The following is a 13,991-nucleotide window of genomic DNA, read 5'->3' as shown; positions in this document are numbered from 1 at the left end:
CAGACCCGCAAGAGCAGCGACGGCTGATCCGGCGGGCACGCGGAGTGGCGCGGGCCAATGGGGCTCTGAACTAAGGGCTCCACCCTGCGAGGAAGTCGCCCAATCTGATGACAAATAAATGTTTTCTCTCTCTCTCTCGATCAGTGAGCATGCAAGATGTTGCGCGTGACACGGTTGCATGCGTCCGGGCTGCTTGTTTGGAGATGAACGCATTTATCGGCCTCCTTTGCTTGGGGACGGCTGAATGCTGCGCACGCGTAATGTTTTTGACAAGCCAGCTGCATGCGACGCGATTGTGAAAAACGGAAGGAAACAGGAGAAACAATATCTGGGATTCTTCTTAGCGTGAATGACATGCATGTGTGCAGCCAGGCACAGTCTTTCAGAATGCTCCGTTCGCGAAGTTTTCGGTTTCTCTACGCAAGGTCGCGCTCATTCGTGAGTGCGCTAGTACGCGATAGTGTTAGCTATGTGTATACCTGACAAAAGAGCATGCTTCATATATGTGGCCGCACTTTCCACATTGTTCTTTAAATTTCACCAAATTTTGTACTCAAAATCTTTGAACTTGATTTATTCCGTGTGCACAATTAATGCGAAATTTATCGATAGTTGCAGCGCTCAAATCATATGCGTTTGTGAACTTTTTTAGAGAACATCGACCTGATTGTGCGCCGCTGGCGGAATCTGCGACACATTTGCCAAAAAAAAATAAAAGAGTTGACAAAGAAGAGCGGAGCTGGAGCGGGAGAACCCGTTTCGAGATGGAAATATTTCGACCTGATGCTGTTCTTGAGGGACATTGTAGAACCACGCCGGTATGTTTTAAATTACTGTTCTGCATGAAACGCTATCTTACAAGGGTTTTTGAATGCAGAATACCAATGTATACTGTCGTGCCGCATGTGAGTGAGCAAGAGGTACACTGTTAAAATTTGTGAAGCCACAGCAGTCGCTGTTAATAACACTTGTCGTTGGGCTGTTGGTGCATGGTGGTGCATGGTGTTATCATGTGTTATAGTGAAAACCTCTATGGGGCTCTTGCATTGCCCAGGGGGCGCTGCGAAAAAGGTGCTAAAAAGCGCCCTCTGTCCTAAAATGGGTCGTACCAAGCTCGGTCGTCTGCTTCGGAAAACAGGTTTACAATATGGACCCGCCACTTTCGGTTGTGTTGTATCATGGCCTGCAGCGAATATCGGGCGCCGAAGATTTTTTCAGGGGTGGCACGCTGCGTAAAGGCAAGAAATTATGCAGTGCCAAATGCATGTACGCCGTTGAAGAAGTAGGCGGCGAAGTTTTAGCACGGTGTCAATCGCAAGTGAAGCGAGTCGCGTACGAAGTGGAACTTCAGGTAAGGCTTGCACGCTAGATGCCAGATTCAGGCGCACAAACGCGAGGAAATGCTTGCCATAAATGAATCCACAGCAGCGATAAGAAGACATCATGTGTACGGAACTGCTCGAGCGCACGACGGTACGCGCCGCAATGTACGAACTGCTCGAGCGCACGATCGTACGCGCCGCAACGGCAGCGGTCTTTCAACATGACGCGAAAGGCGGGCGTCCTGCAATCTTTGTTGACTGCATGCCGCTAAACAACTAGTCATGACTGCGTTGTAGTAGCGGCCATCTGACCCTTTTAGTAACTGCTAATAACTGATGCAATGCATATGAGCTCGCACGTACGAGCGAATCGCGCCGCAGCGCGAGCTCGTGCGCTGCTCGCTTGATGTAGGTTTTAATGACAGCGCTCGAAGATCGATGTGCTGCCTCAACGTGCTTGCTTGAGATCAAGGATGAGCGCATTTAACTCTCTTAATCTGTGCTCCTCGTAGTGGAGTAGTGAATTGTCATCGTATGAGCCCGATCATTTGTGCTCATTTGCACACACCTGGTCACTTCACGTACCACTTCGCATCGGTCGAATTGTTAATTGTCGCTGTGGCCGGGTCTCGAATCGTGAATTACCAGCCGTGCCTGCTGCTATGTCGGTCTGATGTCGGGACTGTAGGTGCAAAAGACCGAAATTTAGAACGCAGATAATCAAGCAAGCTTTAAGACAGGCGAATCAGTCAGCATGGCGAGATGTTTCGCTTACTCAGCGCGACGAACTGCAGCTATGCAGCGCGCCAGACGCTCCACTTCGTGAGGCCTTGAATGAAAACGGTAGAATCTGATGTTGGGATTCAGGCCTTCTTGTTCATGGCAGCCCACGACACAGAAGTAATAACGGTGACGCCTATTCGAGGCTGGGCTAGGTCTCTCCGGATCGGCGTCACGGATTCCTTCTGCTCCTAGCATTACGTCCCACGGCACACGGAGAGTCCGTTTTCGTTAAACTATAGGCTGCGGCGAGCTCGCAGCGTGGTCGGCGTGGTCGGTGAGAAGTGACGAGCCTTTTCGCACTCGCAACAGGGCAGAAAAAGGTGCGAATCGTCGCAAAACTCGCCCTAGTAACGTGCTTCGCCACAGCCAGGGCTCAATACGACCCAAGCTGGTACGACCCAGCTGTCGTTTCCCGCGCCGCCACCAGGCGCCGCTACTATACCTCAAACTCGTACAAAAGCACAGTTCGCGTACAAAAGCACAGTTCGCAATAGGGTATCAGAAAATTTGGACGTGGTAGTTCATAGTGTGTTTTTTTCTCTCATTGGTTAACCTAGGTAGGATATTAGGCAGCATAGTAGCAAGAGCTTGGTGGCGCAAGCCACCGCCCCGTTCCAAAGGGGACGCTCATAACATCCATCCATCCATCCATCCTCCAGCTCAAGACGTCCATGGCGCTCGTCATTCGCCTGTCGCTAGGCGACGGAAGTAAGCCGCAAAGTTTAATTTAATTTATATGTAGATATTCTTGCTTTTGCCGAGAAAAATAAAAAAATAAAGCAATTTCTGTTAATCTCATTTCACATTCTTTCTTTTTTCGATGCTCGCGGCAGCAAACGGTCGGCGTTAATAGTATAGCATGACGTATTTCCTGTTGCCACTTTTCGGCCGAGTTCCCCTCTTGTCATGATGCTTCTCGTTATATTTCTTTCTCTATGAGGTGCCCCTAAGCTGCATTCAGGATACAAGTTAATTTGATACCGTAATGCTTTCGTGATTATTTTATGAGAACGTGTTTTGTAGTCCAATAAGTAATAAAAAGTAATGACGCGACGTTAGTGACGTCGTGATGCTGTTTCAGCGCAGTGCTACAAGACCGCTGTTCACAGCCAGCTGGTAATTAATACTTTTAATAATAAAAAAGCTGTTTCGGCTGCAATTTTTTTCTTTGTCCATGAGTAAGAAAAATATTGTGTAACCACATTGGTTTTTTTTCTTTATAAGCGCTCTTTCTTGATGCTGGGCCGAGTAAAAGTGAAACTGCGGACTACTTTCCTGACGCGCGCGGATGAATCTTTTTGCAGCTGTTGGCCTACGAGCGTCTGCCGCCTCCCTCGTCGTGTCCGAGGAGCTGCTACACAGGCGGGTTCGACGTTTAGCGTGTGACCAATTTTATTTAATTGCTCGTGCAGCGCGTGCCGCCGGCCCTTGTGGTAGCCATGGATGAAGAGTACGACGCTATCGTGCTAGGCACCGGGCTTAAGGTGAGCGCCGTTTGATGTTGAATCAGTGGGTGGGGTGTTTTCCTGTCGTTGCCGGCTCCCCTCGTTAGGCTTAGGCTGCTCCCTACAGCGCTTGGCAAACCTAGCCACTCGGTACAGGGACCGTGAGGATAGATCGAAATGCTGCCTATATGCAGATGTCTGCCCTGAAATTCGCATCGATGTTGTCTTACGCGGTCAAGCCGCATGTTTGACAGGCCCGACCTAAACTACTGCGGACCAATTTCGTTTTTTTTATTTTTTGGTAAGTTCATCGGCTCCACGTAGCTTGACCGAGATTCTGAAATGTGCCGGTCCACCGACTTAAAGCCCGTCTGCGGAGTGGCAGCTGCCAGCGCGTAGGCCTAGCGTGATCACCGACGGGCCCTATGACAGCTGCTCCGACAAAATCTACCTGAGCAGCCATTATTGGTGTTTTCTACAAAGTGGCCAACTCAGCCACGCGTTTGGCCTGCCTTCGAAAATGAGCAACGCGAAACGGGTCGCTTTGGCTCCTCCTCTCTCCACGGTTGTCGAACAATGCGAAGCCACCTCGGCCGAGCATTTGCCGCTGCGTCGAGTGTTGTGACGTCACGAGTTTGCAGAAGATCTGGCTGTTAATTTAGCCAGGGGCCGCAGTGTTGGTACGTGACGCTTGGCGGGAAATTGCACCGCCTTTCAAACGGCATTACATGCTAACCCCCTGTTTCCTGGTGTGGGGTACAGTTCCCGTGCTTGCTGTCTGGGATGTCTACGAGCTTTGACTTGCAAGGTTCTCTGCTTTTCAATGTTCATTGCACATACTGGCCTCAGTATAGACTCGGAGGGCACAATGCCTAGAATGTTGTGGCTCTTGCATGGCCGTCAGCACTTCGTGGGGATTCTAGGTGGTTTTCTTGGCTTGCTGCTACTTCAAACTTATTTGGCTATAGTTTGGTAAGTTTCTTTATGTATGTTGCTTCAGTTGTCGGCTTTACTGAAAATCCACTTGACAAGGACTATTTTGCCAGGAATTTTGAGCACCTTGATCCTTCTGTCAACCAAAGTGAGCTCCAGTTCTGGCACGTACCAATTTATGGCGTAGGAGGCACTATTGCGCAATGAAATTGAATGGATGATTGTGCGTTAGTTTCAACAAAGCTTTGCAGTGATGCTAGCATGGCATTCAGTTGCTTTGTGGCCCAGCAGTGTGCACTCTTTCTAAACCAGGCTGGCATGCCTTTGCTTGTTCAACAGTATTTTGATTGCCAGCACTTGTGGGCTGTATTTGAAGCTTGTTAATGAAACATATCTCTTATACCCCTGTCACACTGGTCGTTTTAATGTCATTCGAACCGAATGGCATTAGCATCGAATGACATTATTCGGTTGCCACACAGAGATATTTAATGCCATTAGCACCGAATGACTTCGGCAATCGAATGAGTACGAGAAACTCATTCGGCTTCGCACTCGGAGCGAATGTGTACTCTCAACCCCAGAAACAAAGCAAAACAGGACACAGCATTTGCAAATTGAAAACCGTACTCGTATCGAAATAATAATGTTTGCGTGTTTTAATGGACTTTTTACTTTAAAGAGACAAAATCTGTGTGGCAGGCTGTCGCAAAGTACATGGCAACTAATCGCTTCACCTCCTGCAACTTAGCGTCGTCGCCATGTCGGCCATCTTGTTTGTTTTCAATTTATCGGCTACTCAGGTGGCCAAGCCTTGTTTTTGCTTATAGTGGCCACATAGTCTGAAATAGAACAACTTTTTTTATATGCATTACTAAAATATTTATTTTTCAGTCAAGTGACGTCCCAAAAATATATTTAAATATATGGATTGCTTATGCACGCACTTTATACCTACCTTGTTCTACTTTAGTTGCCACGTTTTTTCGGAATCATTGCCATTGATATTGCCACCGAATGACATTAATTTTTCAAATGTAGCACCTCCGCGGGTGAATGACATTCGTTGCTCCAAATGCCATTCGATTCTAATGACATTAAAACTCCCACTGTCACAGGGATGTTATTAGTAGGTATGTTTCACACACCTGTCAACACTTCGTCTTTTTACGTGGGTTAGTTTGTGCCCTTCTAAGAGCCTTGCAACTCCATTACATCAAGCATTGAAGGTTGTTTTGATAGTTCCATGCATTTTCGTTACAGGCTATATGTCATACGTGTTTGAGTACTCCAACTAGGAAACGCATGCACAGAACATCGTTGGATGAATGCATAGGGCATCTTGTGCAAAGTGTACAAGTGCACTGCTGATTCGTGGCATGTCATCCTATCTCAAGTTATTGTCAATGGTTTCACAACATCCTGGCCGAAGAAATGCCCTAACAGATATTATTCTGAAAACAATGAAGACATTGACGAGGCATTCATTGAATTCGACATGCTTGACTTGTTTTTGTTCTGCCAGCACCAGAGTAATATTGATGGTTTTCAGGATTACTTTGACTAATACTATACTGATAGACTGCTTCCTCAACTTTTACAAATCAACAATAAAATCTCTGCTTCTCTACAGTGTACTTCTTCGTCTCTGCAGGCTACCTAAAAAATACTTATTTTAGATGCAAACTGGCCCCTGCAGACTATGTATGCACCACAGGAGGGCTATAGTCCAGAAAGTACGGTGTTATAAAATTTTTAGTTTTGAAAGGATTGTGGTATTGCCAGCATCTGAGTATCCAGTGTTTGTAACTATTGCTACTCTCGAAATGGAGGGTTTGTGAAAAACGCATCTTGTTGGGGATGATCATAGTAAAGAAAAGCAGGCACTGACTGCGTAATTAAGCATTAAAATGAAAGCAAATTAGAAGTTTTGGTCAAACTCTCCCATTTGTTCTCATTTAATGTTTTAATTCTATGGTTGGTGTCAACTTTTCGTTCCCATTTATATGCTTGAGCAGCATTTTGGTTTAATTTTCATATTTTTTGCGTGATCAGTGAAATTTTTTTTTTTTTGCCATTTTGCCACGAAGGCCTTTGGGCTCACTTGCATTTCTTAAAGCAGACTATGCCTCAGTAATGACAGTGCTATTTTCTGCAAGCCAAACGCAAAAAACCTTCAGCTCCAAAGTGGTCATGCTGTAGAAATTATGCTAACAAGAGCATGTGTCTACTGTGTAAAGCATGAATGCAAATGCATAACCAGCATTTGAGTGCACATGAAGTTAAAAACAAATTAGTTTTGCGCATAGCATGAACCAGTGACGTGATAGCTTGCAGAATATGTGCAGTAAGCCTTACTATCTCGTGCAATGTTTGTTTGAGGGAACTTATGCAGGTGTAAGCGAGCAGTTAGTTGCCTTTGGAGAAGCAAAAAAAGTTAATCACGTGTGTTCATGGAAGCCCTGCTTTTGTTCCCCCTTGTACTGCTGGATTCGTTCTCCAACCTATATTTTCGTACTAGTAGGCCTTTTGCAATCCTTGAAGAATACGGGTCAGGGCCATCATAAGCAAAGTGCTAGAAGACCTATACATCGAAAAGAAATCATTTATCTCGGCAACCAGTGCACCAAATTTGTTGAGGTTTATTGTATTTAAAAGAAAATGTTGAAATCTAGTGATAGTGACTGATGGAAGTGGACTTTCATTTAGCACATTTTCAGAGAACGAAAGTAAGGTTCACAACTCTAAACTTGGTAATAAAAAAGAGAAACCTATTCTGCAAACTGCATCTAATATTACAATCTAAAGTGGACAAAATAATGTATTACTTGCCAATCTGCAATATACCATTCTTAGGTGAGTACGACTTTCACAAAACCCTTGTAAACGTTGAAACAAAACAAATTCCCATGAGCTGTAAGTTTATACATCAAATTTGCCCACTTTAGATGCTCCATTGGAGGCAATTTACAGAATGATGTTATTGATGCATACGGACAAATTTGTAAACTGCAAGCTTCTGTTTATATTAAACTTGCATTGTTTGAAAATCTCCGTAAAGAAATTTAGGCCCTAAATCAAAATTTCACTTCCAACAGTCGCTAGAATTGAGCTTTTTCTCTAAAATGGAACAAATTTCATTCAAGTTGGCCTAGGGGTTATCTCAGAAAAGCATTTCTGAGATTTATATGCATTTGTGTAGGCAGCCTGGGTGCCAGTCCTGAAATAAAGCTTCCTCTTAAGATGAATCATTTAATACATGTCGAAGAAGAAAAGTTACTTTACCACTGCCTCCACAACAGGGAAGGTGACGTGCCAGAACAGGAAACGGGCACCTGCTCTGTTAATTACAAAGATGAACTGGCGTTGGCCAGTAGCTGCAGATGCAATTGTACTGTCCAGGATCTCAACTGCTTGAGCATCAGCAGAGTGGCTGAGAGCTACAATCTTGGACTACCTGTCATGTGTTGCAATCCTTGCAGCACAATGGGAGTTTTTTATTGTTTGTAATTTTCTCCCGGTGAATTTTTGGATTCCAGCAACACCACCAGCGGATGACCAGAGGTCCATAACAGCTATCGCTGTAAACTAGGAGCAAAGCACGATTGGCTTCTCGGACATTTGTGCTTCTGGAGCAAAAATTATTCAGGATACGTGCACCAACACGCTCCCTTGGGCAAGATTTCTGGCACACCATGACAGGCGTGTTCCCAATGCTTGCATGCTCTTCAATGGAAGTGGCACAAGAAAACTGCACTAGGGCTTCATATTTAGCAAATTTTGCAAAATGTACATATATGTGAAGAAGCATGTGTGATGGATCACTTAAGGGCAGTTATTTCTAGATACTGCTGCAATTACAGGCCGCAAAGCCTCGTAAATTAACTGCTAGCCACAACTCGTGAGCAGACGTCTGCTGATGCCTCTGTTGAAAATTCTCATTTTCTGCTCATGTGGCATATGGAGCACTCGGAGGAAGCGTGCTCAGCCCCCTACTTTTTCTTATCTATATTAATGATTTGCCTGCCTGTGCAGGGTCCAGAGTTTGGCTTCACTGATTGCGTAAGTCTCCGTAACATTACTGATGACACTGACTGCAAATCCCTACGAAGTGGCCTCAATGCAGTAAGCACATGGGGCTCATCCTGGTTAATGCATTACCTTTAACACTCCTAAATCAAAACATATGTTTCACTCGCCATACGTCTCGTATTCCAACCACTTATATCCTTAATAGCTATACTGCAGAACTAACAACTTCTAAGTACCTTGGGGTGCACCTTCAGTGTGACATGGCATCACCATATAGACCTCGCCCTTGCATCTGCTAACTGCTCACTTGGTCTTAAACATGACCTCAAACATGCCCTATTCATGTAAAAAAGCTTGCTTATGCTACTGTAATATGCCAATTGAATATGCTGCGTCAATTTGGGGCCCTGATCAGGCCTAACATCACTAACACTAACATCAAATCCTTGCAAAGCAGTGCTACTAGTTTTATTTTTTCAGACTACTCATCCTATACAAGCGCCTCGGAACTAAAGAAATGTGCCGAACTGGAATACATATCGTATCGCTGTAAACTTGCTCGTTTAGTACTTTCCCATAAGCTTTATCAGCATCCATCCCTTCACAATTTCTTTGTCACCCCATGTCATCTTTCCACGACGCGATCATTCTCTCAAAGTTAAATGCGTAAAGTGCCATTCACCCTCTCATACCATTCCTCACACAATCATTCAGTGGAACAATTTGCCATCGCACATCGCCACAGAAACTGACACCAAAAGATTCCAAGATTTACTTCGATGTGATGGAAATGTGTAATATTTTGTTGTTATTTTGTTCATCTTTTCCTTTCATATTATGCTTTGTTTTCATAGCTGTTTTTTATTGTTGCTTTTTCTAATATGTACAGCGTTATTAATGATTGTATTGCCCTCCCTGCATGTAATACCCTCCTCATGAGGGCCCTTAGGGTTAACGTGAATAAATGTTTTTTGGTTGCGTGGGCAGATGTCCTTGGAAAGTGATGCTGTGATCGGTTTGACCTGGGCAGTGCATGATGAGCTGTGCAGTCTTTCCTTAGCTCGCACTGGCTGGCGTTTTTCTTCGTAGTTTTCAGCCTTGCTAGTTTTCAAGCACTTTTGCAGTTGCTCATGTATTAGTGCTGCTTTCAGCAGGCTTCCTGCTCTGTTGTGACCAATAGATCAGCATCTCCGTGACAGCGAAATTGAGTGCCTTGTGTTAATGCAATTCGAGGATGGGTGTAAATGCGTCTTTCAGAACTGTAACAGTGGTTGCACATCCTGCAAGTTGCTATTGAAAAGCATCGGCTCGGACCATTCCGAGGAAAGATTGGGAGCTTACATCTCATGACTGTTTGCAAGAATCACTTTGTGGAGAGCAACATACAGACGAAGCAGTAATATGGAAAGCTTGGAGGTGAAGTTGAAAGGACCTAGGGTCTGCAGACAGTAGCTTTTTCATTCTGGCTTTCATTCTGGCTTTTTAATTCTGGCTCTGTTAAAGCTAGGCCTAGCTGCTTCGAGGTTCGGTATTAAGCTTCTTGCTGTCCTGTGCCATGTTTTTAATTGAAAGATTTCGCTGCTGTCAGCAATGGCACTGACACTGCCTTTGTGGTCATTGCAGTTGACTTCAAAGTTTCGAAGGCATGGCGTGTTGCATAATGCTGGTTGCCGAAAGTTAGCTTTGCCTCATTACAGCAATGTTACGCTGTGAAGCATGACAAGTGTGGGAAGCGGCAACTGTCAGGGGACACAGTACGTATCCCTTAATTATGCACACATGCACCCGCCATTTCCCGTCGCAGTACGAGTACCGATATGCCTAATATGTGTACTGGCAGGCCTTCAGAGGTTTTTCAGACGTGCCTGTGGTGATTTGAGCCCTCAAGGGCTGTAAAAGACATGCATTCATTTCTTTAGACGCTTTCGCACTCCCTAGGGAGTCCAAAAAATCGAATGCTGACTGTACAACTGTCCCAAGAGGATGCTTCAAATGGTCCATGTGGTGAATGCGCAGCCGAAGGTGAACAAGACAAAGGACGTACACTTTGAGAAATGAATTGGAAAGGAAGCATGCCACCGCTTTTTTGAAGGAGCTTGCACTCTAAAAGCAGTGTTGGCTGACGCCGAGATGCAGGTGTCTGTCATCCAAGCAAACAAACAAACAAAAAACCTCTAAAACAGTGAAATGCAACACAGGCTTTGGGCGCGGGCTGAGAGTATGTCAGGACAGTTTGAGTTTGACTTACCAGCTGTTGTGAGAGAATCTTGCTTGTGATAAAGTTTAGGCCTCAAACCGATTGGCTTGCTATCAGTTGATAGAAATAGCTCATATTAAAAAATATTCTGTATGCACCTCTTTCTTATTCGTATTTGAGAATGTTCGACTTGATTAGCAGTGGGTTTTACTATTTCTTTCGAAGATATTTTATTCACTGTGCATTTTACATAACCCCTCCCTTGTGTTTTCTTTTTGAATAAAATAAATGCTACCCCTTACTATTCAAACAGAATTAAGTTATTTTTTAACATGCTTACTAGAGTGACACGATTGGGTGACATGATGTAGGGAGCCTGTCTTGACATAAAACAAAGTTCTGTGCACTCGGGGAATATTGGAAAGGCACTCAGGAAAAACCTGGAAAACTCTGAGAATTTGGAAATGTCAACTTGGTAGACACCCTGTTTAAACTGTTTGAGTGAAAGGACTGTTACCAGTGACGTTGCAGACCATAATGCCAGATGCTATGGCACCAGCAACTCAAGAATCATGAACCCAAATGAACAAATTGGACCAATGACATTGCCCCACATAGTCTTGTTAAAACAAGATATTGTCTTGGCCGATAGGGCATGGTGTTTGCAAAAATTCGTGGTTGGTTTCATCTAAGGCGTCATTGTAAGATATTGCAAAAGTAGTCTGACCAGTATCGTCATTGTGTCCACTCGTGTTGAGCTTTCCTCAAGAGCAGCGAGTGTCAGAAATGGTGAACTTTGCACCTGGGAGCAACCAACTCTGTGCCATAACAGTCATTTGATGAAGAGGTGGAAAGAAATGCATTGTAGAATATTTGATAGCAGTAGGTTCCAGAAGGAAGTGACAGCAAAGGTAGTTGTGAATTTGCCATAATTGGTTTGAGGTAACTGTCTATGAACTTTCATAGTAAACATTGAATATGAATACTAACTTATGAAATGAAATGATTTGTAGAGGCATTTATTAGGGTTTTCTAACATGATAGAACATTACAGTTGCATTGGCCATACTAATAAGCCATTACAGTAAAAGCGTATTTATTAAATCCTTGATAATGCATAAAATTGAGCTGATGGGGCTCTCTGTACAGTAAAGGGCTGCATTTTGGATTTTTGGTGTTATTGCGGTGTGTGTCAGTGCAATACCTTGCTGTATCTAGAGCTGGGAAGGACCTGGGCAGATTTGCTAGCACCTACATAGCCAATAATGTACCGGTGTAAAAAATCGTGTTCCCACCATAGGCATAGCCAGGGAGCCCTTAGTTGGGAGGTCGACCCCCTCCCCCCCACCTGAAATTTTCTGACCAACCCCTCCCCCTTTCCCACAGAAGAGAAAGCTTGAGGTGGATTTCGAAAAAGCGACTTGGATGAAAGGGAAAGCTTGAATGTCAAAGCAAGGTGAGGACTAGTGGTGTTTGGAAGGGAGGGTTGTCATGGAGGCGATCGCCTCTCCCATGCAGAGAACATTGCGGCCCCACTCATGGTGCGCCTCTCATTCCACATCATGTCGACCATAACTGCCGAGGGGGGTCAATGCGAAAAATTCCACACACAGATAAAGATGGGACGAGCGCATGCGCACATTCTTGCTCCCAACCAGGCTCTCATTTTGTCGAGGAGCCTCTCGTTCTTGGTACTTGACCCAATTGCTAACCATGCGGAAGAAAACCATTTCGAAAGTATTGAGGCTTCCTTGTCTATGAAACGCATAAGCACCCCCTCTTCTTCTTTTAAAATTATTTTTCTTTCCCTTGTCTCTGACTTCCATTATGTTAATAAACTTGAGAAGAGCTCGCTATTAGGCTAGGTTTTACATGCTGTTAAAAACGAAAGCAGGGCACCAAATGGAACAAGAAAGGCCTACAGAATGCTTATTTGCACATGGCAAAATGCTTCAAGGACAGGTGCTGGGCCAGGGAAGCTAAGAAACCGCCACAATAAACGGGTGGGAATATAGGAATGTTAGGGGTTGCCACACCATTCAACAACCCGGTGAATGTTGAGTGCGGCACTGACTAACGGAAAATAATTTTAAGAATGGGAGTGGTATGATGGCTATGAGAAGGGGACACACATAAAAGGCGTTGAGAAGGAAGTTGGTGGAATATGGATAATCATGGACGTAGGGACAGTGTCTCGTCAATGCCCAATCTCAACACCAGACAGCCAAGGCATGTCGCTTAACTGAGGCTCGCCTACCCTGCCTAACACGTGCTGCTTGCTGCCAAGGGCCCATGCTAACTGTGTCTGCAATTTTCAGAACAGATGGTTGTCAGGAGACATGACACCGTCAAATCTCTCTGAGCTACTGTCCCTTATTTCACGGCAAACTACGGATGCTGCAATTTTTACAAAGGCTCCCTAACGTGAAGCAGCCCTGCTTCGTACTGTCCGCCTGATCAGTTCCCAAGTGCAATCAAATAACAATATGCATCGTGTGATGACTGTAATACCATGATTGCAAGTTGCTTCTAAACATCTCTTCAAACAAGGCAGATAGCAGGTCACCAAAATTGTGCGAGACTTACATGATAAGATACTATGAAAGTTCTGGTGCAAAGCTTTGTTCCTGTATTTTTCAATCTAAAATAGTATAGCAAGCCCACAATGCTGAAAGTGCGATTGAGTGGTAGGCGACTTGCAAAACAGTGCCCACCTTCTTCCGTACGTAGCCATGACCGTACAACTCACTAGAAGATTTGGCAGGAAAACGGTTATCTCCACTGTTACCTGGGCTGGTGTGATGTAAAACTTCCCATCTGTTATTATTCCAAATTGGCCACTAGCCAGCACTCCGTGATAGGTAGGAATGGTTCGGGTCCAGTCCATACAGGCAGAGCCCGACCCATTTTAACCTATCGCGGAGGGATAATGGCAGATTTGGAATAAAAACAGATTGGAATAGTTACGTTATAAGGCCCCTGGGCTGCAACAAGTAGGGTGTCTACCAACTGGGAAAACCGGGAATTCTCAGGGATTTTGAGTAGTCTGGAAAAACCCATCTGGAATTTGTGCTTCTATCAAGGAAAATCAGCTGTAATTTTATTGAAAGGGAGCGAAAGTAGCTGTAATGCTGGCTCAAGTAAGAGAGAGGAATCTCAACAAATTCTTTGACGCCGCGTCATCGGCTGGAGGAGTTGCCAGTGTACAGTCAACGGACGACTTTCCGGATGCCTGATAATTAGTACACCTTTGCGGCCCCACCATGTGCCCCATAGAAC

At 44.7% G+C, this 13,991-nt stretch overlaps 1 protein-coding gene across 1 annotated transcript in view; it reads left to right on the top strand.

Moving 5' to 3' along the window:
* The first annotated feature begins 3,409 nt into the window (after positions 1 to 3,409).
* The window catches only part of Gdi (GDP dissociation inhibitor), a 114,441-nt gene continuing 103,859 nt past the window's right edge, over positions 3,410 to 13,991 (top strand). Inside the window, exon 1 of the mRNA XM_065428691.2 lies at positions 3,410 to 3,589. Within this exon, the coding sequence (XP_065284763.1) occupies positions 3,545 to 3,589 (45 nt within the window). The 5' untranslated portion in view covers positions 3,410 to 3,544. The remainder of the gene's footprint in view (positions 3,590 to 13,991) is intronic.

Source organism: Dermacentor albipictus, chromosome 6 (genome assembly GCF_038994185.2).
Source record: "Dermacentor albipictus isolate Rhodes 1998 colony chromosome 6, USDA_Dalb.pri_finalv2, whole genome shotgun sequence".
NCBI classification, from domain to species: domain Eukaryota; kingdom Metazoa; phylum Arthropoda; class Arachnida; order Ixodida; family Ixodidae; genus Dermacentor; species Dermacentor albipictus.
The sequence above is the reverse complement of the archived record's forward strand: the minus strand, read 5'-3'. Positions and strand labels throughout refer to the sequence as shown.